General features: G+C 37.4%; 1 protein-coding gene across 2 annotated transcripts in view; it reads left to right on the top strand.

Annotated features, from left to right (window-relative positions):
- The window catches only part of LOC129361534 (polypeptide N-acetylgalactosaminyltransferase 18-like), a 124736-nt gene that overhangs the window by 77233 nt on the left and 23948 nt on the right, over positions 1–23555 (top strand). For both annotated transcript variants that reach the window (XM_055032449.1, XM_055032441.1), the window contains exons 5-9: positions 1201–1398; positions 3118–3232; positions 8846–9031; positions 10530–10667; positions 17938–18033. In XM_055032449.1, coding sequence (XP_054888424.1) covers positions 1201–1398; positions 3118–3232; positions 8846–9031; positions 10530–10667; positions 17938–18033 — 733 coding nt within the window. The remainder of the gene's footprint in view (positions 1–1200; positions 1399–3117; positions 3233–8845; positions 9032–10529; positions 10668–17937; positions 18034–23555) is intronic.

Below are 23555 nucleotides of genomic sequence, written 5' to 3'. Positions count from 1 at the left end.
CACCCAACCTCATCAGATTTCAGCCTTGCGCCCTCTTTGAAAGGGTTAAACAGGGTTTAGACCGATCTTCCTGGGAATTCATATTTCAGACACCTAACTTATTTCTTTCTCTAATGGCACCCTGCCATCTGTAAGGAGTCAACACCTCACCGCTTGGATTCAATTATGTTAAAGGTGCATCTGACCTTTCTAGTCCAGACTCACTCTGCACTATCAATTCACTGCACGCAATGATTACACCATATAGGTTTATGGATATTCAATAATGGTAAGAGTTGTTCTCATTTTTGTAATTATTTTTAAATCCTAATAAACATGAAACTGATAAATAAATGGCAGAAAATGTCAAAGCATTTATTATAAACTTGCTTCAATCTCATATCGCTTGTAGACAAAGTTTATGTAGGACAAGTGTAGTCGGCTTATTTTGTCTGCTTTTGCTAAAGTATGGCTGTCAAAAACGAAGTTAATCACACAATTGTGCGTCCAAAGTGAATTAATGAGTGCTCACCTCAAAGAGACTTTATAAATCACTTGTGCAATTTAAGAGCACATCTATCAGATTCAGCCTCATAAAGTTCAAGTTAAGTTTCTCGGTATAAATCCCAGCTGTTCTTAAAATTAATGTTGTGAGACTAAAACAGACCTTTAAAATGTAATAAATCAAAACTGTTACAGATAATGGAGACAATAGGTTCAAGCAGCTTTAGAGTTGGTGGGTATTTTTTAAAGAAATCGCTTTAAAATGACATGAAACAAAATCATCTTGTCTTTTATAAGTTGTTTAAAAGTTAAGAGACATTTAGTGGTGCCTAAACACTTGCTCATACAGGGACTGAATGTGGGACACATCTCATTTGTAGAAGAGTGGAAATAAAACACAGCAATTTTTTATAATTTTTACCATTTTGTTTATTTGTTTATAAAAATTAAATGTGAATTAAAAGGCATTTTTGGCTGGTTTTGGGTCAATTAAAAAGGGAGACCAAAAAAACAGGTTTTCTCTGCTGCTTTGAAAACAGGGGGCGCCGTTCTTCCACTTCAACTATTCGGGTGCCTATTGAAATAATTATTTCCAGCCAACGGCTTTTTTTTCTAATATATTTTTGACATGCAAAAAATATATTGAAGTCCCAGAAAGATCCATTTTGACATTAATCTTTAAACGCTAAAGGTCGTCTGTGCTCCTTCACCTCACAGGGCAGAACCGATCCTGCAGAGAATAAAGGAGGACCGAACCAGAGTGGTCTTGCCTTCCTTTGACAACATCAAGTATGACACATTTGAGATTGAGGAGTACCCCCTGTCTGCTCAGGGCTTTGACTGGGAGCTCTGGTGTCGATACCTCAACCCACCAAAGTCCTGGTGGATGCTACGCAACCACACAGCTCCCATCAGGTAAGCAGAAAACGTTCTGTGCATTTCTTCTGAGAACATTCCAACAATGTTGGGGCTGGGGAAAAAAATCTTGGTTGTATTAACAAGCGTCAAGTAGTACTACCTTCCCTTAAAGCATATCGGTCTTTGATGAGATCACATACTAAACTCGATGATTGAATTCTAATTCAAAACACTTTATTCAAAATTCATCATGCATGAGCTGTAACTCGCTGAAGCAAAATTGCAATATGGAACAAACATGCAATTCCACAAGGCAATGCAGGCATATTACCAGAAATTCAATACCTGTGGCCTGTATGATTAATATGGGTTGCAGGGACTGACATTAGAAATAAACCCAGCAATAAAAGCAAAGTTGCTTACTCACCGATATCTGCAAAAACCTCTGCAGTTGCTAGCAAACAAACACAATGTTTATAGATTATGACAAAAAAACATGTCTTCAGTATTATGACCAAGAAAGATGAATAGCCCCAACTATTTACTTTTCTATATGGCCATATATCTGAGAGCAAGAACCCTCCAGCTGTTTGACAAAGAGTTGTCTGAAACTTTGCCGACTCAGAAGAAAGTAGTTGACTAGCTGATTTTCAGAGCAGAGACAAAAAACACATTTATAAATTCTTCCATTATCAATGGAGTGATGAGAACCCGAATGCAGAATCAAGGCATGCAGTATGCAGAGTAAGAAACATAAAACCATCCAGCAACATATCAGGGTGCATGGGAGGATGAAGCAGGTGGATCTGAGCAGTGGTGATCCAAATATCAGCTGCTTGGATCCACAACTTGTACTTTCAGTCCTGACTTTTATCTGATGACATTGTGTGAAACTCGAAAGGTAACAAGACCAGTAAATCAGTAGATTCACATTTTACACTTGTTAGCAAAGCTGTGTTCACTACAACTGGCTGTGGCAATACCCACATTACTGCAGTCTATCCTATTGTTGGTCTTTAAAAATAAAATATTGACCTGAACTGCTTCATACTGACCTCTGATCCAGAGGGAGCTGTCTTTCTGGTTCAGAGCCATGACCCCTCTGACTTAGAGGAGCTGACTTTTTATCACGGACGTTTCACATGGCTGCACACTGCTCTAGCGGCAGATGAATGTACCTGAAGATGCCAAGAGAACCGCATCATCTTGAAAACGCAAAGTTCTCCACCTCTATTGACAAATAAATGTGGTAAAAAATCGACCATAGCTTATATAGGAGTCGTGATCTCAATGTGATGTTTGATGTTGAAACCCTGCCGTGGGAGCGCTGTCTGTTTGCCAATCTGTCTATCCTCAGGGAAGAAAAATTCCTCCCAACAAGTTGTTTTTGTCAGTCTGTTGTATTACATATTGATATGAGGAGATGTGTGGGACTGACGGGATGAATACTAATCGGAGTTATTTTTCCACTCCTGTAGATTCAGTTTGATGTCGATCCCTCCTTTTTGACAACTGTGCCGTTTGTTTGTTTGATGCCACATAGGTTGAGTTTGACATGCTGAAGCATTTCTCCAGAGCTTCGAATATGTGCCGTTCTTGGGATGAAAACACAGCTCCTGCGGGTGCGATTTCCAGTGTGGGCTAATTGTGGGTTAGAATAAGGCTTTTTGTATGTGGGCTTCAGAGAATATTTTCATTTACGCTTCCCTATTGCTTTGCATTTAAATCAGTTTTTTTTCTGACACCTCTCTTTCCTCCGTTTCCTTTCTATTTCAGGAGTCCTGCCCTGATTGGCTGCTTTGTGGTCGACAGGAAATACTTTGAGGAGATCGGCCTGCTCGACGAAGGAATGGAAATTTATGGTGGAGAAAATGTGGAGCTCGGCATCAGAGTAAGACAAATTTCAGCACCCGAGGATGTTCATAATATCTGCTGCATGGTGCCATCTGGAAAAGTGTCTTGCAGCCATTGTCACTGTCTGAATTGAAATAATCTTAATTGTAGCCTGGTTCCTCCTGCAAAGGCAGACAGATGACCTTTCCTTTGACATAATGGGAGCTTTATCTGTCATCCACATTTTTCACTTAGCCTGACTCAAGCAAACTGAGCTGATTATTAATTATTTAACTGCATTCAGAAAAAAATGTAACATCAAAATTTTAACAGTGTTAAAAGGACAATGATATTATTGAACAGCTATAAAATGAAGCAATATTACTGGTATATCTTACTTTATATTGCCGTGAAGGTGCCGTACTTATTTTCAGTATAACATCTGCTTTTATACTTTAAATAAATTTAATGTATAGGCTTAGATTTATGCATTTACAATATCTACACAATATTTATTTATTTACAGAGCTCAGAGTCACGCACGGCCCTCTGAAGAAAGAAAATGGTGACAAACGCAGAAAAGAAAGGCTGAGACTTTTAGTAAGCTTACTGCGCTGATCTTCACTTGTTTGACATGTAAGAATAGGTTATTCCTCTGCATATGAGCGCTGCAAGAACGCACACTAAGTAGCTGACTCAATTACAGGTCAATTACAGGACTTCTTAGTACCAACTCATTATCATTTAAATGCCACATCCGACCTAAATAATAGATCAGGTCTCTAATATATAATAAAACTCCAAAATTTAAGAATTCTGTTTTTAATGGGGAAGCAGATTTTTTGTCAGGTCCTTTTCTTGGATTCTCTTGCTGCAGCATTTTGGACCAGCTGACAGCTTTTAAATTTGGGAGTGGGGGTTTTTAAAGAATCACAATAATTTATCCTTTAAAAATAAAAAGTAGTTTTCCTACAACATTATGGAAAGTTTGACAATGTTATGCAGGTGAACTATGGATCTTGAAAGCACCTGGATTTAAGGAATGTTATCAGTCAAACACGATCAACGGAGGATCCAGCATTTGGTGGGCAGCCCAGCAGGACTGGTCCCATTACTGACTGCATATAGTCAGTACTGACTAATTTGGTTTGTACAGGCCAGAGCACATCTCATTGTGAATAAATGAGCTGTTTTGCACTCTGTCCTCTTCTCCACTGTTTGGAAAAGGTGATTCTGTGATTTACCAATTCTCCTTATAGGAGATATTGATCCTTTCCAATCTCATTAAAGCTGAGACGCTCCAGTCCTCCTTACTATATAACAGAATGAAACCCATTGGCAAAAATCTAAACTCACCTTAGAAAAAAATAATTGTAGATTTTATGTTTTATGTGTCTGATGCTGTGATCCATTGAAATGGTTAGTGCAGCGTTGGTATCTGCATGCTGTTTCTACCTAAATGGTCCCACGAAACATGAGATCAAGTGAAATTTTAACTTGCCTGTTTTCACAGAAATATGTTATTCATCCCGGCTATTTTACCAAAACACATCAGGAATGATGGGAAGAATCAATATCTTCATTCTTTTGCTGACTTAGCACCATAACACTATAAATTGCTCCTCTTTTAGATCAATGATTATGCAAATCAGCGATGATGTTTTGACAGAGACAGTTGTCCTTGTGTCTCAAGGGCTTTTCTCTTATTCTAGATAATTCATCGCGCATGAAGTTCAGCCCAGGGTTTAAGGCAGAGAACAGCCAGTTTGTTTTATTTCTATCTGCGTCTCACCAACCAGCGCCGCCTTTTGTTATCATTGAGATTTATTTTCTCTTTCTCCCCCATAACATCATCATTATTATTTTTTTTTTTCCGCCAAAGCGTTCAGTATTTCTGGCCCTTTTGTGATTAAAAACTGCTTTCATGAAGCTTCGTCTGCGCCTCTGCATGTCGTGGTGCACATTTAATCCTCATTGTCTCAAGACGGCTTTTCTTTATCGCCACAGGCAGTCTTTGCTTGATATGCTTTATAACACGCAACTTCACTTGTAGTTTTATCTTCTCATTAAAACTTCTGAAAGTCCATAAGTACAATTTGGTGAACATCAACCCAAAAAAAATGAAAAATAAAAAAAGAAGCAGAAGACTAAGAAAACAGTTATGTGTTGTGAATGTTCTGCATGGCTGTTTTTCCCCAGAGGAGCAGATTTTTAGTTTGAAAGAGAAAGAAACAAAGCCCACCACCTTCTATTCATATTTTTATCCCCTCTCTGTAGTTCCCAGTTTATCTCCCTTTGTCACATTTTATTTAATGTTTCACACAATTTCTCCTTTTTTTCTCTCTCTTGTCTTTTTTTAACATTTGTCTCTATCTCGCTCTGCACACCCACTTTCTCAGACACTGTTTGCTATACTTGAAGAATACCTCCTCATGCTCTAACCCCGTGTTGTAAATCCTGGATGGAGAGAGCGCCGAGGTATTTCTGCAAGTGGCGTTCACCACCTCAGAATTTGGCTCTGGTTTTATGCTCCTGTCTGGGCTCTGAGCCAGTACAACAGTTTAGTTATTGCTCTGCAGCAGCTCTTTGCTTTGAATGGACGCAGGCAATGAGGCAGCCCTGAAGGAAAGATTGAACACACAAACACAGCAAGGGTTGGTATATAAATTAAAAAAAACATCCACAAAAGTGGAAATGCTGAGACTACCAGGAAACACCTTTACAGGAATTTGTATACCTCTTAAATTTGTATGGGCAACAAAGGGACCCTTGTGAAAAGTGCTGTAAAAGCAGCTATAAAAGGGACAGTTTTTGAATAATATTGATTCACAACTTTTCTATGCTTGGTTTCTGAAATAGTAGTACTTTCAGTCATCTTTTCCTCACAATCTCTTTAGAGTACTGTTACCGTGCATCTACTGAGCTCCCAAAAACTCTGCAAACTTCTGTTTGACTTGCTGGGATTTTGTGTGACAGACCAACACAAAGCAGGGCACTATAGTGAAATTGAAGAAAAATTATATGTGAATTTAAAAAAAGACACACAAAAAAAAACATCTGTTGTACATATTTATTCAGCTCCTTTTACTCTTAAATCACCAAAAAACATCAAGTAAATAGGTTTTCAGCAGTGTGTTGGAGTTTAATCTCAGTATATGAATTGTACATTAAAGATCATTAGAGATCTTTAATGGACAATGCTGCTGTTAGTTGGGAATAAAGTTATGAAAATGTCTAAAGTGGGGTTCACCTATATCTCCAGGTCGAGCAAAGAGAGTATAAATTAGAAAAGCAGCTGAAAGGAGCATTTAACTCTGGAGGAGCTGCAGAGATCCAAACATCAGGAGACCGAATACGTTGACGGGACAATGATAAGATATATGTCGCCTTTTCAGCTTCCCACAATCAATGTAGAGCCACACTTGCATGAAAAAGGTCAGATGAGACAGAAATTTTACTTTTTGGCCTATAGGCAAGCACGAGGTATGCAGGAAAAGTGAGTACGCCACCCATACTGTGGAAAATAGTGCTGGGATCAAAAGTGGGGACACTTTTTTCTGTAGTGACCGAGAAGCTGGTCAGAGGTTTTAATGAAGATGGGTCAAGTTAAATACTGTGCTTGTTAAAACCTACAAAAGACATCTTAGTGGGTTGAATCAAGATTGAGATGCGTTAAATAAAAGCATACCCATGTATTTGATTTAAGCTAACAGAGAGCTTTTGGTTAGAAAAATATTTAAAAACAGGAAGAATAGCTAAAAATGTCAGTTTCTATATGTGCTTATTCATATCCAAGACACTTGCTTCTGTAATTGCAGTGAAAATTGTTTCTACAAACTATTACATCAGGGGGCAGAATAGATGTGCACACCACACTTTATTACCCTTTTATTTGTGAGAAGTTTTAGGGGGAAAAGGTTATAATTTTTCTTCCACTGTACAATTGTGCTACATATTGTGTTGGTCGAGCACAACAATAGAACAAAATCTATTGACATTTCTGGCATTCAGTTAAGAAAATTTGAAAAATTTCATTACTACTTTTACAAGTCTTTGCACAAAGGCGTTTAGACTAAAAATCAGGACAGCAACAAAGCTGGTTCTTCTTTCTTTATTTGTTAATCAGGGTGACCTTTCCTTCCTTATTATTAGTTCCCTGAAAAGAAAACAGGATGATGATGGCAGCCTTTTTCTGAAAGGTTCAGGCAGTTTCTGACAATAAGCATTCTTAGTGTTTGGACAAAATGATTAAGTGCTCTAACATTATGTTGAGGCTGCTATGGTTTTATTGTTAGGGAGGGGTCACAAATCATCTATTATCTTTGTGAATGATAAAAGAAAAAGTTGCTGTCAACCTCCAAAACTCAAACAACAGCTGAAATGTCATTAGATGAGAAGGGTCAGCAGGCTAGGAGATGATAGTACCCACAAGAAACTATGAAGAACTAAACTAAATTATTGAAATTAATTAAAGCTCATTATCTGTTTGGCATTGTTTTGCTTTTCTAATTTAGTTTTTGTGTCTGGCCAACAGGAGGCTAAAGACATACAGTGGCACCTTTTGCATATTTACATTGTAGGCTCATCTGTTTATTAACCAATTTGATAATTAAAATTAAAATAGCAAATTGTCAAAATATAGTTCTGTGTGTGCCTTGAGAAGCAGCACTTTAGGACTAAATTTTGTGATTTTCAATCATAAAATCCTAATTGTCCAAATACCTCAGATTATACATGTTAGCCAAACAGGAAAATATTAATATGCTTTACAATCCAAGTAGATGCTAAACTTTACTTGGTGCACAATTTGAAGTTGGCAGAAGTTATTTTTATTTAGTTCTTTTTATGTTTTTGCAAAAGAGAGGCATTTTACCTTTGGTTTGACATATGACCTTTAGTCTGTCCTTTTGTCATCTTCAGTTTTATTTTGAAATGCAACACTGGTTCCTTTTTGTCGTGCTAGGAAACAGATGTGTAAATGAAGACATCTACTGATGTGGCATTAAAGCATTTCTAAAGGCCAGTCCATACTGTACAAGAACAGATAAATGTGTTCTCTCTCCCGGAACTGAAGGACATCATTCTGTTCCTGTGGTTCTGGTTTGGGAGTTTTCACAGCTTGTTCTTGACGCGTCACCTTCTGCTGTAACTGCTACTATAAACAGATGCTGCAATCAGAGGAACCCATGAGGACTCCCAAGAGTTCTGCACTTTACTTTTTATTAGGTATAGGACATCCTGGACATCTTTCTACCTTCAGTAAAAGTAGAAATTGCTCTGTTGCTCTAGGTTATGTATTGGCCTTATGTCAGTTTTAGCTGACTTTAAGCATAAGGCTTTGCTTGTTTTTTAAGCAAAACACAAGACTGTGCATTCATTCTTATTTTTAATGAATCCTGCATGAAGTTGTCGCCAGGTTAGCTTGGCTTTGCTGACATATTTGACAGCTTTCCACTGTCAACAAGGTGTAGAAAGGTGTAAAAATAGCAAAGCACCTGGATGAGCATCCTCAGCATGGTCTTACGGTTCTGATACGCTTCTGTTAACAGGTTGAGTCAACGCATTCGAGTAGTTAATCTGCTTCTTTCAACTCGCTCTGACTTGGCAGGTGCAGAAAGCACCTGCTGTTTTTCATTTTGAACTACCAAACAGTCTCTGATTATCCCAACAGGTGTGGCAGTGTGGGGGCAGCGTGGAGGTCCTGCCCTGCTCCAGGATCGCCCACATCGAGCGTGCGCACAAACCCTACACGGAGAACCTGACAGCCCACGTGCGCCGCAACGCTCTGAGAGTGGCTGAAGTGTGGATGGACCAGTACAGGAGTCACGTCTACATGGCCTGGAACGTCCCACTGCAGGTGAGCAGCTGCTTGGAGTATCATTCTCATGTTGTATGTGGGTGAAATACTGAGGGTCTTTGGTGTAATTGTGTATGTGCTTCTTTTCTGCAATGAGGAATCTCCTTGCAGCCACCCTTAAACCAGATTTTTTATTTATTTTTTGCTTAGTTCTCTCATATGCGAGGCAAGCACTGGCCAATTCCTCAGTCAAGTAGCTTTTTCTTACCTGATTGATGAATAAAACTTTGAAAAGTGTGATTTATTGACAAAACATTTGGGGAAAAAGTTTGTAAAACTTCATAAACTCCATTAGATTATAAAATCTTCCAAACCAAGTTCAGGCTTTCTTTATCTTAATAACATTTTCAATCTTTTGATTACCACAGAGCTTTTTAAAACAAACGGTGCAGCAGCTACGAGTTTCCACCTCTAGACTTTGTACAACACAATGAAATCACATCAAAAATCCATTTCTTGAACTCTTCTAAGTTTGAATTTACATTCTCAGGCCAATGAGCTAGACTGTAATTTGACATCACAGCTGCCTTAATTCTAACTGACTTAACAAGACGCCTGAAACTGAGATTTTGGTCCCCAAAAAGGTTGCAGTGCTTATCTATTGCTGCATAATTCTCACCTGCCTCTCAATGGTGCAAATGTCCATTTCCCCCTCCCCACTTACCAGCTGCTGCTATTAACTTGGTGTCATCTACAACAAGTCTCCAACATTTTCTGCTGCTAAGTATGACAAGGCATTTCTGTCCTAACAGCTGCTACTTTGTTTTGGACAATTGTCTGCAAATCTGAGATTGTTGTGTGGGCAAATATCAGCAGATCAACAGTTTCTGAAACATTCAGTCCAACAACGGTTCCACTTTCAAACTCCCGTAAATCACCTTCTACATCCTGATGCTTTGAACTTCAGAAAGTAATTTGTAACATGGGCTAGACGAATAAATGCAATAGGTGGGGACTGGTTAATTCCTTATTTGTTTCAGCAAGCAGCTACCGATCAAAGAGCTTTAATGTTTTATTTAAGAGTAATATAAAAAAAAAATCTGTCAAAATTGGACTTTTTGTTTTCTAAGTTATGGCGCATGCTGTCAATTTTTTCCCACTTAAATCCATTCTAAAAAATTCAGTCAGAAAGTTATCAGAATACTTTAGTTTGTTAGTTAAGGCCCTTTAATCATCTGCTGTTTAGTGGCTTGCAGGCATCCTTCCTTCTTTTCTGCCAAAAACGGGTTTCTTAAATGAATGCCACCCCACCAGGACTTTCCTCTCCAAACATTTATTGTCCTTTTTGGGCTCCTTTATAATTTAAGGCTCTCAAGTTGGCCTCGTAGAACTGCTGCAGAGCTGGAAGGAGCCAGAGGCCCTGAATTCAGCTTCGTGATTACTGCAGCATTTCAAATCTGAGGCGCATTGTATTTCATTGCATTGCTTGAGGTTGTGGAGCATTAGTGAAAAGCTAAAACTGGAAAACTAATGTGCTTGTGTTTACTCCTTCCCCTAGAACTCAGGGATCGACATCGGGGACATTTCTGAGAGGAAGGCCCTGCGGTCCCGACTCAGATGTCGACCGTTCAGCTGGTTCCTCTCCAACATTTACCCAGAGCTGCGCTCGTACAGCAACACTGTTGCTTATGGAGTGGTAAGTCTTCTTTAACAACCCTGATTTCAGTGAATTATATGTGAATAACATATGAGGTTACAAAGACTCCCCACAAAACAATTGTATAGACTTTTGGAATAAATATCACGGCAGCGCAAAATCACAGCAGGGCACCATAATTTCCCTCTGCCTCAAATCCCAGAGGTTTATATTCAGCTCCTCCAACAGGAAATGAAGTATTTGGTGCTATTCACATTTATAATGAAAAAGTGGCCATTTTTATTCTTGTTATACATTTAGACGCTAATACTTTCAAATCAGATTTTGTCTTTTCAGAGACTGTAATTTTCCCCTTTTTTCAATTAAAGACCTTTAATTAAACAGTTTAATTAAATCCATTGGACTCGTACAATTAAACATGTCCAAATTAATGAGTCTCTGTTATGTTCGATCCTTTTATAAATGAGTTGGCACACTGCCGATGTCGCCTATAATTCTCTCTGCAGTCCGCAGGATTCTCAAGTTTTATTTCTGGAGTCTTTGACCATGCTCCACACCACTCAGCACTTACAGTATTTGTCTCAGTTTTTCTAATGCCCATACTGTTAATAAAAACCTTTTTATTGTGATAGTACTCGGCAGTGTAAAGTTGAAACCTTGAACTTATTTATTTATGGACATTGTAAACGCCATTATAATTATTAATATTAAGATAAGTGTCACTAATCTGTGCAGCGGGACATCTGAGTTAAAGATGTAAAAATAGTCAAATATTTAATTAATCTCTTATTGCCAGAGAAAATTTTCATTCTGAAAAGCTGAGAAACATCCAATTGTAAAGTTGCTGCATTAGTAAATAATTGTGAAAAAATAACAGTGACCTACCGCAAATGTTTGCGTCCACAAAATAAATGAAAATAAAAAATATTTTTAATTTGAACTTTACCTTTTTAAATTAAGAGTTTCTAGAAACCTTTTTTTTTTCAGCATGAGTGACTGAGCTCTGCTTCATGAGATAAACGTGAGACGTGACACAGCAGCCCATTTATCTTATCCCTGACCACTAGATCAGACACACTGAGCAATATAGTAAAAGAGAAACCTGCAAGAAGCCTGCATCGAAGGACGGCTTCTTGTGGACACCAGTTCTCCATAAGTCACAACATATTGCATGAAAAGTTAATAAAGGTAGTTGCATTAACAACTGGTTTACATCTGTTTGGTTTCCGTAACTGTACCTGCTTCTGTAATTACACAAGAACAGATTAGACAAATCTAAAACTGGGGCTGAAAATAGACCTATAAATAAATCATGATGCTATTCAAGCATCAGTAATTAAACTGTAATCTTCACATTCACAACAGGTGGAACACCTGAAATGACATGTAATCAATGCTGACCTCCCCAATCTGGATTGCCATAGAGTGGTATCAGAAGCTTAGCAGTAGGTTTCACATCTACTGATTTTGCTCTGCTGATTTCTTCAGTTGTCTGTGTGATGTTTTTGTGCATCACTGAGAGGTGACAGTTTGTCCACCCCTGTGGCTGCTCATCCTGAGACAAGAAGTACAAAAATCCTAACCTGTCTGCTCACAAGATATTTTTATTGCTGTGCAACAATCCTGGTTTTATCTCAATTGTGTAAACTTCACAACAGCTAAAAACCTTGTAATACATGACAACAGTTCTTAATGCAAAAATAAACTTTTTATTTTAATTTTACCTATTTATCTTATTTTGTCTCTACAGGCTATAGTTAAGAAGAAACATTGCAGGAGGCTAAAAACACTGGTAGAGTTTAGATATTAGAAGAAAAAAAACTGCCTTTGTGCAATAAATGAACATGTTTAAAGAGCCAAAGGCTTGCTATTTCAGAGTCAAGCCTTTGTCCCAAGCAAAAATATGTATCAAATGCAAATAAGTCTGGACATAATAATAAGGCAGGAAAGTATTAGTCTGATTTACTTCAGATATTGGAGACAAAAAGCTTAGTTATTGTTTTTATGTCTCCATGATAATTTGATATAAATGATCAAAAGTCTCCTCCTGATCTTGGTGTTGCATATCAGCTGTCAGAGACAGGAGGGTGACTTTATATTAGGGTTGCTGATGAAATGAGTTGTAGAAGAATTGCCTAAATTCAAATGTTTATTTGTATTTGAGTGAAATTGTGGTTCATTTGGATACTGGCTGAACAGCTTTCCATGTGCATTTTGTTTTCTGGCCTTGCATCAATCATGTTCAAACATGCTTTCAGACAATAATGTTTGCCATTTTGTTTACTCATCTGGGAGTCATAACCTCAAGTCATCTTTAAATTACCAAACCATTCTTCCACAGAGAAAAAACATCATATTCGAATAAAACATTGGCAAGTGAACTTAATATTTGATTAAGTTCACTTTTATACTTTTTGGAGATTTTGTGACCACAATTGAAATTTCCCAAATAAGCTTAGTCTGTTTTTTCAGTTTTATGATGTGGCCACCGGGAAGCAAATTGCCTGTATGTTCTGCCAGTGTTTGGTTGGAACTTTAGAAGTTGAATTTTAAGATGACTGTTTCCTTTGAGGCTCACTTAGCCTTCGTTCCTTTGAGCAAGAAGATGATTCGCCAACTTATGTGTGGACTTGACCTCTGACATGTGCATGAAATGGAGCAGGAGCAGAAATCCCTCAGGGGATCAATAATGTATCAGATTATTGTGAATTGCTTTTTGATATGTGACAACATGAGACATTATAAGATAGAAAGCTCAGATCAGCCCTCATAAGCTCGAGCACTACGCTGAAACCCCTGCAGGACCATATGTGATAGGACTGCAGAGGAGCACAGAGAGTCGGTGGGAAGCAGAGATGAATTTGTGATCTTGGAGCCGGAATGATAACTTGTCTAGAGAAGGAGAAAAAGAGCTCTATCTAGGACAGACATTTGCAGTAAATGAAGAAATGTCATTCAAACTACCCGCTCATCTAAAACTCCGAATTTGGCACTTAGGGGATCTGATTTAGTAGACATTTGATTCATCTCAGAATCTGAATGTGCATATGACGCTGTCCTTTATGAGGAAGACGAAAGGTCATGCCAAAGATTGCGAGGGATTAAACAGGCATTTGTATTCAAATCATCTCTTTTAAAAGGTCACTTGTATGACAGAGTTAAGTCGGATCCAACAGACTGTTTACCATTCTCAGGACGTAAATAAAAGATTCACAGCAAATCCTTTGGAGGACGGCAACTTTTCGTCAGTTCTGTTTGGGGCTGCGTGTATAACTTTGTAAAATATGATAAAAAATCTAAAAGAAGAGATGGCAAGCTCAAAACAGGCTGAAACACAGCTGGACATTGGCAAACACTGATGACAGCATGTTGGGAACACAAGACTCTTACATGACTGCATTACACAATGGCTATTTGGTAAGAAATTAAATGCAAAGTTTTCTACTAAAATCAGTTTAAAAAGCGTCACAATTTTAAAGGCTTGCAATTTGTTTTCTTTGGTTCAATACTGATAACTAGCACAATATTTACTGCTCATGTATTTAACATCCGACAGTTAACAAGTAAGTTGCTTAAATATTTTTCTATTAGTTTTAGATTACTGAAATATCTCTCCCCATGAGCAACAGTTAATCTCAAAGTCGTACTAAGTTTGTCATAACATATTATTACCTCTGGAAAGTCACCAAAGCCAATGACTTCTGGTGTTTGCAGGGGAAGTTCAAGAAGGAAAGTACGTCTAAGGAATTTGCTGGATTGTGGGAGCTGGATTTGGCTCAGACACAGAGAAAAAGAAATCATTAATTAGAAAGAGCAGCAACTGAGAATTTGAATTCAATTTGAGTCAATAAAGTGATCTGTGAAAACATCAGCTGGCAGAGGACACCCATAAGGCACCGCTCACTGAATCCAGTCGTCTCCTATAACCAAACCAAACCAAATTTACAACCATTTCTCCGACAAAAAAAGCAAAAACCATTTCTCCTACAGGCAGGCAGGCTGTGACTTAAAAAGGAGAATATCCTACCACATCTATCTGTTTTTCACCATAGAAGTGTACATGTGAGATGTTGTGAAAAAGAAGATTTACATCACTAATCAAGTCGACGTGGACAAAAGCATCTGAAAAAGGTTTTCAAAGCCTTTCTGGGTCTATGTGGTGGGTGTACATGAATGAGAATGACAGTCTGAGATAATGCGTAGCCTCAGCAAATGTTCTCATCATAGCCAAGGTTGGGCCTGTAAAATATTGCTTAGACGTTTTCTTCTTTTTCAAAGTATAAAAGAGATCTGCCTTTCATGCTGCACTTCAGGCCATCTTTTTGTTCCATCACAGGCTTTTCCCAGCCCCATCCACTCTCATGACAACTATCTCATCAGGGTTTGACACAAGCTGTCGGCAGAAACACGTACGAGTAACGACAAGGCAGGGAACATAAAGACCAATAGAATCACGTCCTGCTTCCTTTTGATATGTTTTTTTTTTTCCCCAGATATATAATTGATCTAAATGCAAAAGTCTCTTCAGTTCATTGTCCACTTTTTCTTGAATTACACAACTTTTTAGCAAACTGCTTTTATCATTTAGATAACCTGTACACTTGTTTAAGGCAATGGCTTGCATCTGTAAACATGACACCATTTCTGAAATAAGGGAGAGTCAAAGTCCTCCTTTCTTTTTCTGAAAAAGGAAAAAACAAAAAAGAAAATTATGCCTGAAGGTTTGCTCTGAGCAACAATTTATGTAATTTGATCAATTAGTTTACAATCTTTACTGTGGAGCACAGCCAAGCTAAATGAAAAGGGCTGCAAATCCAAATGGTGATTTTCTATTTGAAAAATTTCTGTAGAGCTGCCAAAAAAAAAGGTGAAGGTTAGTTGAAAGTGTCTGTGTGACTTTCTGCTCGCAGGCAGTAATTATCCTGCACCGATTCCATTTATTCCCATTTTAGCCACCCACTTAGAGCCTGCCATAATGGATTAATTATTTTTTTCAAAGCATCAAAGGACAAAACAAAAGGAAGACAGAGATGCCACAGGAGGCAGTATTTTGTGTAATTAAAAAAAAGAATGAAAGTAACATCTTAAAGTATAAAGCTTAACGGAATATTTTTATCCAAATGTTGATAAGATAAGGATTTCTCTTATCTTTGAGTTTGTCAGGCGTGCCTGAGATCAGTCAGTCTGCCTATTACATATTTACTCATTCATCTCTCCCAGGGGTCTCTAACTCTGGTCCTTAACATCTACTGTCCTGCAGGTTTTAGATGAATCCCTGCTATAACACACCTGAATCAAATAAAGTTCTTTGCCAAAGTTGATGGCGTGCTAAAGAAGTTATTCAATCACATGATTTAGATTTGTTAGTGTCGGGTCGCATCTAAAACTTGGAGGACAATAGATCTCAAGGACTAGTGTTGGGGTTTCCTAATATACACTTTTTGTCTATCATGTAACCATCTGCTTATCCATCCATCCATCCTTCCATCTATAAGAAAATTGTCAAAAAGTCATTGAAAATTAGGAGGTAGAAATTTCAACAAAGAACTTGAGGCGGCTCAGACTTATGGAGCAACTGTAACCAGTGAACATGAAAAACTATTAGTGCCGTGGGAAGCTCTCCTGTTGCTGCGCTTTATGTAGCAAATTAGATCATGACTGATTGTTTCTCTGTGCCAGGCATCATTTAGAAATTAATAACGTTCCCACTGAGGCAACTCATACTTAAATGTACGCACAACCTCATTCTCTTTAGATATAAACACATAGATCATGTTCCTGCACCGAACAGCAGGTTATTTATTAAAGGTAAAACTTTTAAGTAAACAACGACTCAAGTTTTGAATGTTTTGCTCAATCCGGTATTTTCTGGAATTGCATAAAGTTTAAAATCACTTTTTCCAGAATGTATGTGCACCGATGTGCTTTTATTTTTTTAAATTCATTTTTTTACTCTTATTTTTTGTTGAGGGACAAACATTTCTCTACCAAAGGACAAATAGAAAATTTTCCATTACACATGTGGACAAAAATATTTGTACCCCTCTGATAAAGACCAAAAACTCCACAATAGTCAATGAAATAACTTCTAACTGACAAGGGCAATAAAAAAATAATTTCAATAGAACAGCTGAATGAAAATCAGGCCTTACTTTTGAACTGTTTCAACAAAATCATAAAAAAAAAGAGTTAATGAAACAGGACTTGGCAAAACTTATGGTACCTTTATAAAAGACTGAAAATAATTTGACTGCGGGGCAATGTTAAGGTAATCTGTGTCTACTAATTAGCATAACAGGTGTGTTCAAGCTTTTAATCAGGCAGTCTGTCAATTTAAAGAATGACAAGGAGTCAGTTTTCTATTTGGTGACATGGTGTGTACCGCACTAAACATGAATGACAGGAAGGAAAGGAAAAAGTTGTTCCAGGAGATTGGAAAGAAAATGTTAGATCAGAGAACTGATCTAAATCACATTGAAATGTAACATCTGGAAGAGGCAAACCTGAGGCAGCTGGAGCAGTGTGCCGTTTTCTATGGCTTGAAAAGCCTTACATCAACTCCATTATACATATTTTTTGTCACTTTGGCCAAATAGTTCAGTCTTTGAACCATCTATTCACAAAATGTTTCTCCATGAGGAAGTTAGCTTGCACATGTGGGCAGCTACGAATTTCAGTCAAGCTTGAAGGTGGGAGCAAGGACTTCATTTTTGGTTTTTCATGGTGATGTAAAATGTATTTATTTGATCCCGTATTTTATTGACCTAGTGTAAAGTGTGAACTAAGAAAAAGCCTCAATAAATTTGGATTCTTGCACCTAGTTCTTGTAAATAGTGTGCAGGGTGTGTATTTCTATCTGGAACCCTTTGTCATACAGATTATTTCTAGCCTCAAGAAATAATTCATTAAACAAAAACAGAAATGAGACGTGAAGATTCTTGACTATTCAAATCAAAAGCAGGACTGTTTTTTATTATTATTATTTTTATTTTTTTTACAATTTTGAAATGTACTCTTTTAACAAAATGTACATACCAACACTGGATTTTCCACTTTCCCATGACATACACTAATTTAAGTTACTGCACGCCAGAAAATTTTAGTTGATCAGAACAAGAAGCACATAAACAAGACCCAAAGTGATTTGCATTTTATTTCCTTAATATTTCTAACAAAATTTAAATTTGGAGTGTTCAGCAATTCAGCATGTTGTCCTCCACAATACATTCTCCTTTTTAAACTTACATTATTGTTGTAATTTTATTCCCCTTTCCTTTTTGCTTTATTTTGCTTTTCTGTCTTTTTCCAGTTAAAGAACAGTCTGAGAGATGAGCTGTGTTTGGACCAGGGGCCAGACTCCGATAACATTCCCATCATGTATCTTTGTCATGGAATGACACCCCAGGTGAGTGAGTTTTCATTCCCAGGCCTTTCTATTCTCATCTGTCAATTCGATCTCCTGAAGCAGCAGCAGATGCCGATCACGCAGCGATTCATAGGGACACGGTCTGCAGGTGATAGAAGGAGGAACTTCATTATCTCTGATATTTTGAATAGGGGAGTTAGATTGAGCAACCTTTGCAGAATGTTAGAAGTGATTTCTGGATTTCAGCAACCTGAGGTCTTCCTCACACATTAAAGAGTAAAACTTTAAGTAGTAATAATTTCAGAGTTTTAAACAAGTAAATATTCCTTCAAAGTGTTGAGTAAAAATGTTCTAATTATGTAATGTAGTGATCATAGAGCAGCAAGTGCAAATTGAACCCATTAAAGTAGGAATATACATCTGTATGCAAATTAATGTCCTAATTTGCATCACACCACAAATTTATTTATCAGTAATAAACTGATGAGTTTATTACTCTTATCAGAAATAATTAAATAGTTTAATTAGAAATTAAACTATTTAATTAGAAATAATTAAATAGTTTTTTATTCATTTTATGTTTACTTGTATATTTGTATGTTTTTTTTTATTACTTTTTATCATAAACACCTAAATGACCAATTTGTCAGATAAAGAAAAAGGTTCCCATGGGGAGTCCCATTTTCTTGCAGTAAAATCCATTCAATAATGTCTTTTCTCACATAAATAATAGTGACTTCTTCCTTGAGGACAGCTGAACAAAAAGGCATTACATTGATTTATTATTGTTCTCTAAGCTTTTTCCAGGTCTTTAGCTGGTAAATGGTCGATTGCACTTAACAGCTGGTTGCTAAATTAGTTTGTCTGTTGCCTGCTGCCAAAAGCAGCCCTGAGGACCAGTAAGGCAAAAACAATACTAAAAGGCTGCGGAGTTTCAAGGAAGTGCATATTTGAACTTTATTTTTATTTATATTTTATTGGCCTCCGAGTTCAAGTAAAGTGGCTTAATCTTACATTTGGTAACAGATGATTTGGAGTGGAAAAAGTCACATTATCGTTGTGTGAAAAGTTGGCCACTATGGGAATAATTTTTTTTCCATCTAATTCATACATAACATATTATTGAATCGTCATGACGTGTTTTGGCTTTTTCAGTTCAGTTCAGCCTTTTAGCTCTTACAGCTGAAGCAGCAGAAAGGTTATGAGGGAGTAAGCGAGGCCAGTCATCTGCTCTATCAGCTCACTGCAGATTTAGACCTCTTAGTTCCAATGTGTGACTCTAGCTGTGCTTATGGCCTGCCTAATGGAGACTTCGGAAAAACAATTTAAAAACCAACCCACGTTTTCACGACTTTGAAATGGTCTGCAGCACAAAGAAAAGAAAACTGTCCATGTTGCATAAATAGTGCTACAAATTAAGATGTAGACTTCTATATGTTGCAGGCCTGGTGTGTGGAAGAGCTTTGTCTCGTTTGTCAGTAATGTTAATAGCTTTGACCGGCACATTGACATCTGAAACAGCGGTTTGTGCATTAATGTGCCGCTCCTTTCGTTTTGCCTCTCACATGTACTCTACTCTGCATAATCAGCAGGTACTGATAAAGGAACTGACTTGCATTGGTCGATTTTTCTCCCACTGCCACTGCAGTTTACTTACGTCTATGAATGCATGAAGCATAGTTTCTGAAGCTTCTTTCACTTTTTCTTTTTTTCCCTCCAGGAACAGCTTCTTTCGAACAATTTTCCTTAGTTTGACCCCAGTATATTCATGCTTGAAATGTTTTCATATCCACCTGATGGATTTGGCTCAGGCTCATTATGAGCCAGACAGACAGAAATCCAGTAAATGTATTCAGCCTCTAGCAGAGCAGACTGCCTTCATTCCCAGTTAACTTAGACCTATGGGCCATCTTTGTTCCAGTTCTCTGGGGGACCAGATGATGCATAAATCTTCATCTGACCTATGAGAGGACTATGTGTTAAAGTTTGAGTGGCTGCTTTGCCAAAACACCTATAAGGCTTCAATAAAATTTTATTTGAAACCATAATTGTTCTTAATTTTTCTCAACAAACTTAAAATGTTTCAAACATTCGATTTCTTATCAGAGAGCAAGAGAACTAGAAAACAGAAAAATTAAACCCACTTTACTGCAAATATTTTTTTTATATTCAGTACATGTCTGAAATATAATCATGCAAAATGTGTAAAAAGTCTTAAAATAAGTTAATAATTTGTTGCAGTAGCACAAGTCTGTTCTGCAGTTTTTGGGGAACTATAACTTTTATGTTTAGAATTTTATTTTTAGTGAATGGAGGGAAAAAAAATTTGTTTGTTTGTTTGGCTGGTTGGCGTTTTTTAAATCAATGGAGCCAAAACCTTTGGAAAGCTTTTTTAAAATGGAGAAATCTGAAGGCCATCTGTCATTTTGACAGATTACAATCCACACCCTGGACGACTTTGTGCAAAGGTTCAAGTTTACACACAGAATATAGATAACTAAATCAATCAAAAAGAGATCCATATTTGGGAATCTGAGCATTGTTAAAGAGTTATGGAGGCTTTGAAGAGCGGCTGGGACACCTACAGGTAACAAGCTGATGCAGCTGAGTTCACACAGTTCACTGTTGGAGAACTGGAGGAAAGAGGGCCGTCTTGGGGTTTCCAAGCCTCCGTAACAACCAGTAGGTTCGAATACCCTCCAAAGTAATATGTGGAAAAGTACCGCATATCCATTATGAGGTATGGAAGATGATCTCTGATGCTGTGGGCATATTTCTCTTGGTGTTCTGGTGAACTGCCAAGAAGCCACTCCCCTCTTGTTGCTTCTTTGCTCTGCCTGCTACAGATGAGAACCAGGTGGAGTCAATCTCCTGGCAATTGGAAAAGTATTTTAGGTGTGGCTGACCTCTCACTCTTGTTTGAGAGAGTGGCATAGCATGTGTGACAAAAGTGCTGATCACATGCAAGAAACAAACTGTGCAAATCTTTAAAAAACTGTGAAGGACAGCCGGTAAGCTCCGAATACTGTTTTACATGGACTTTAACTTTTGATTGTTTCATGAGAAAAAAAAAGGAAATGTATATATATTTATATGCACTTGGTGTTTATTAGTTAAAGCAGAACATATTGATAGAAAATGTTAATTTATTATACTGTAGAATTAAATGATTTAAATCAGTGGAAATTTATTTTGAGTTTTCACAGTGTATTTGTCCTGTTGAGTTCACGATGTAATTTAGATGTTTCTGTTTCTTTTGAGGGTTTTCACCTGTATGATTGGAGCATCATATAAAAATAAATATAACTAAAATGAAGACTCCTTGAGTGAACGCCAGTTATATTTCACAAAAAGATAATCCTTTTCAAGTTGGGAATGCACAGTGAAATCAAACCAGGAGAAACTTGACACTTGGGGAGATTCAAGGTATCCTAAATTACTGAACTTTTTAAGTTCAAGTATTGTGGCTTCCTCCAGAAAACTGTTAAAGAGACCCCTCAGAGAATTTTAATAGGATAATCCAAATTATATGGAGAAATATAGGAATAGATTAATATATTCCTTTTGAAAAAAATATCCAATTAGTGAAGTTTTATAGAACAATGCTTGATTACAGAACAATATACAAAATTATATATATGGCATTTCAAATATTTCTTTGGGTTTGTTTTGTCATATCTCATGCTACTGCAATAAATAAATAAATAGAAGAAGAAAAATTATTTATTTCAAGGCTTTTCCCACATTTTTCCCATGCGCATCAAGGCAACTGTATGTTGCACGAGTTCATAAGTGTTTGGACACAAGCTGAGCTCTCCCTCTTCAGTTTGGAAGCTAATGTTTTATTTACTGCAAATTAAAAGATTATCTGTGCTTATATCTTTGGAAGAATTTCAGTTTATGCAAACAAATTACTTGCAGTGAGTCCTAATTCAGCCTCTGCACTCCATCATGCTTTCAGATAACAAGGATTTTTAGGAAGGAGTCAAGATATCTGCAGAATTTCCATTGCACATTGTGAAATCATGGAGGGGAACTAATCACTTTGAAAACTCCAGCTCATCATGGTATTTGAATCCGAGGTGCATGCATTAAACTAAGCATGAATGAAGTAGGGGGTATTTTTTGAGCCGTACCTTCTGCTGTAATAAGAGACAGCTTAGAGAGCCGTTAGAGTAGAATAGGTCAAATTCATCATCCTTTCTGCATTTTCCTCGTTCAGACTGCCACTCCTTAAATTAGCCTAATGAAATTTCCCGCTCAAGTGACAATCTCCGCTTTGACAGACAGGCAGTGAAACAATTGGCAGCCTTATTCTTCATCCAAAACAATACCTCCAAAACCAGGGTTTGTACCACGGAGGTTTAAGCTGAAAGCGTGCAGCTGGCGTAACGCTTCATAGCTGATGTCAAACTCCCTGACAACTCCTCTGGTGCTTTCACATCTTCACATATTCATTCTTTATTCATGAGGAATACCTTTTTGCAGTTTTACTCTGAACAGTGCTAATCCCCATTCTGATCTTTTTTTTTTTTTTGTATTCTGGTTTTTCCCGTGCTAATGACAACCTCTTGGTCGTCTCTTCTTAAACAGAATGACTGAACTGCTATGTCCAAGCAGATGGGTGGATGTGGGCTTGAATACTTGATGATCACCTGATCCCCAGTGATGCTTGATTGCTATTCGGTTTCCTTCTCACCCTTTCACATCGATGAGAGGAGAGATGATTAAAAGAAAAATCAGATGACGGCAAAAAAACTGAAGTGAAGCAGAAAGAGTGGAGATGATGACATGTCGTAGTGGGAAGTCTCATAGAGGCGGTATTTAGAAAAGCCTTCTTTAGATGTGCTGTAGAACCACTAAAGCTGTCGCACTCACACTGTTGGTGTCAGATCAGCTTTCTGCAAATGAAAAAGCCTAGGGGAACCGTGTTAATCATAGTTTCAGGCTGGAATAATCTGGCATACTGAAACCTAAAAAGATTCAGCAAGCCACACATTAAAGCGTGTGTGTGTGCGTGTGTGTGCGCATGTTTTTACACTTTGTGGAATTCTGAAAGAATGCTTTGAAAGCTGCAGAAGAAAATCTGACTCATGCCTCCACTCTTCCTCAATTTTATCTTCCCTAAATGGAGTTTGCATTTCTAATATTTGGTTTCTGTTGATTGAATCCAGATAAGAGATTTTTTTCATTTATTTTTTTATCATCCTTTCTAAAAGTCTTTTGTGATTAATGAAAGGTAAAATGACTTGGATTCTTGCCTCCAGCAGATATTATCATCATTCACTGATATTAGTTCTTAATAAGAAAGATTTTTCAAAATGTCTCTCGTCTTTCTGACTCATCATGTTCACATTTATAAACAGCCATTACTTGTGATTGTCCGCTTTGATCTTCATTTGGAGTAAAACCATAATGACAAAACGCAAACAATTTAAGTTTTACATGTTTGTGTTCATGGTTACTAAGTGCTTGTGTGAACATGACCGATGTTCACAGTCCCTTGAAAAGGGATTCTTTTTGCTATTGTCACATTACAGCAACAAACAATATAATATTTT

This window comes from Poeciliopsis prolifica, unplaced genomic scaffold (assembly GCF_027474105.1).
Source record: "Poeciliopsis prolifica strain line A6 unplaced genomic scaffold, Auburn_PproV2 SCAFFOLD001, whole genome shotgun sequence".
Taxonomy (NCBI): Eukaryota; Metazoa; Chordata; class Actinopteri; order Cyprinodontiformes; family Poeciliidae; genus Poeciliopsis; species Poeciliopsis prolifica.
The sequence above is the reverse complement of the archived record's forward strand: the minus strand, read 5'-3'. Positions and strand labels throughout refer to the sequence as shown.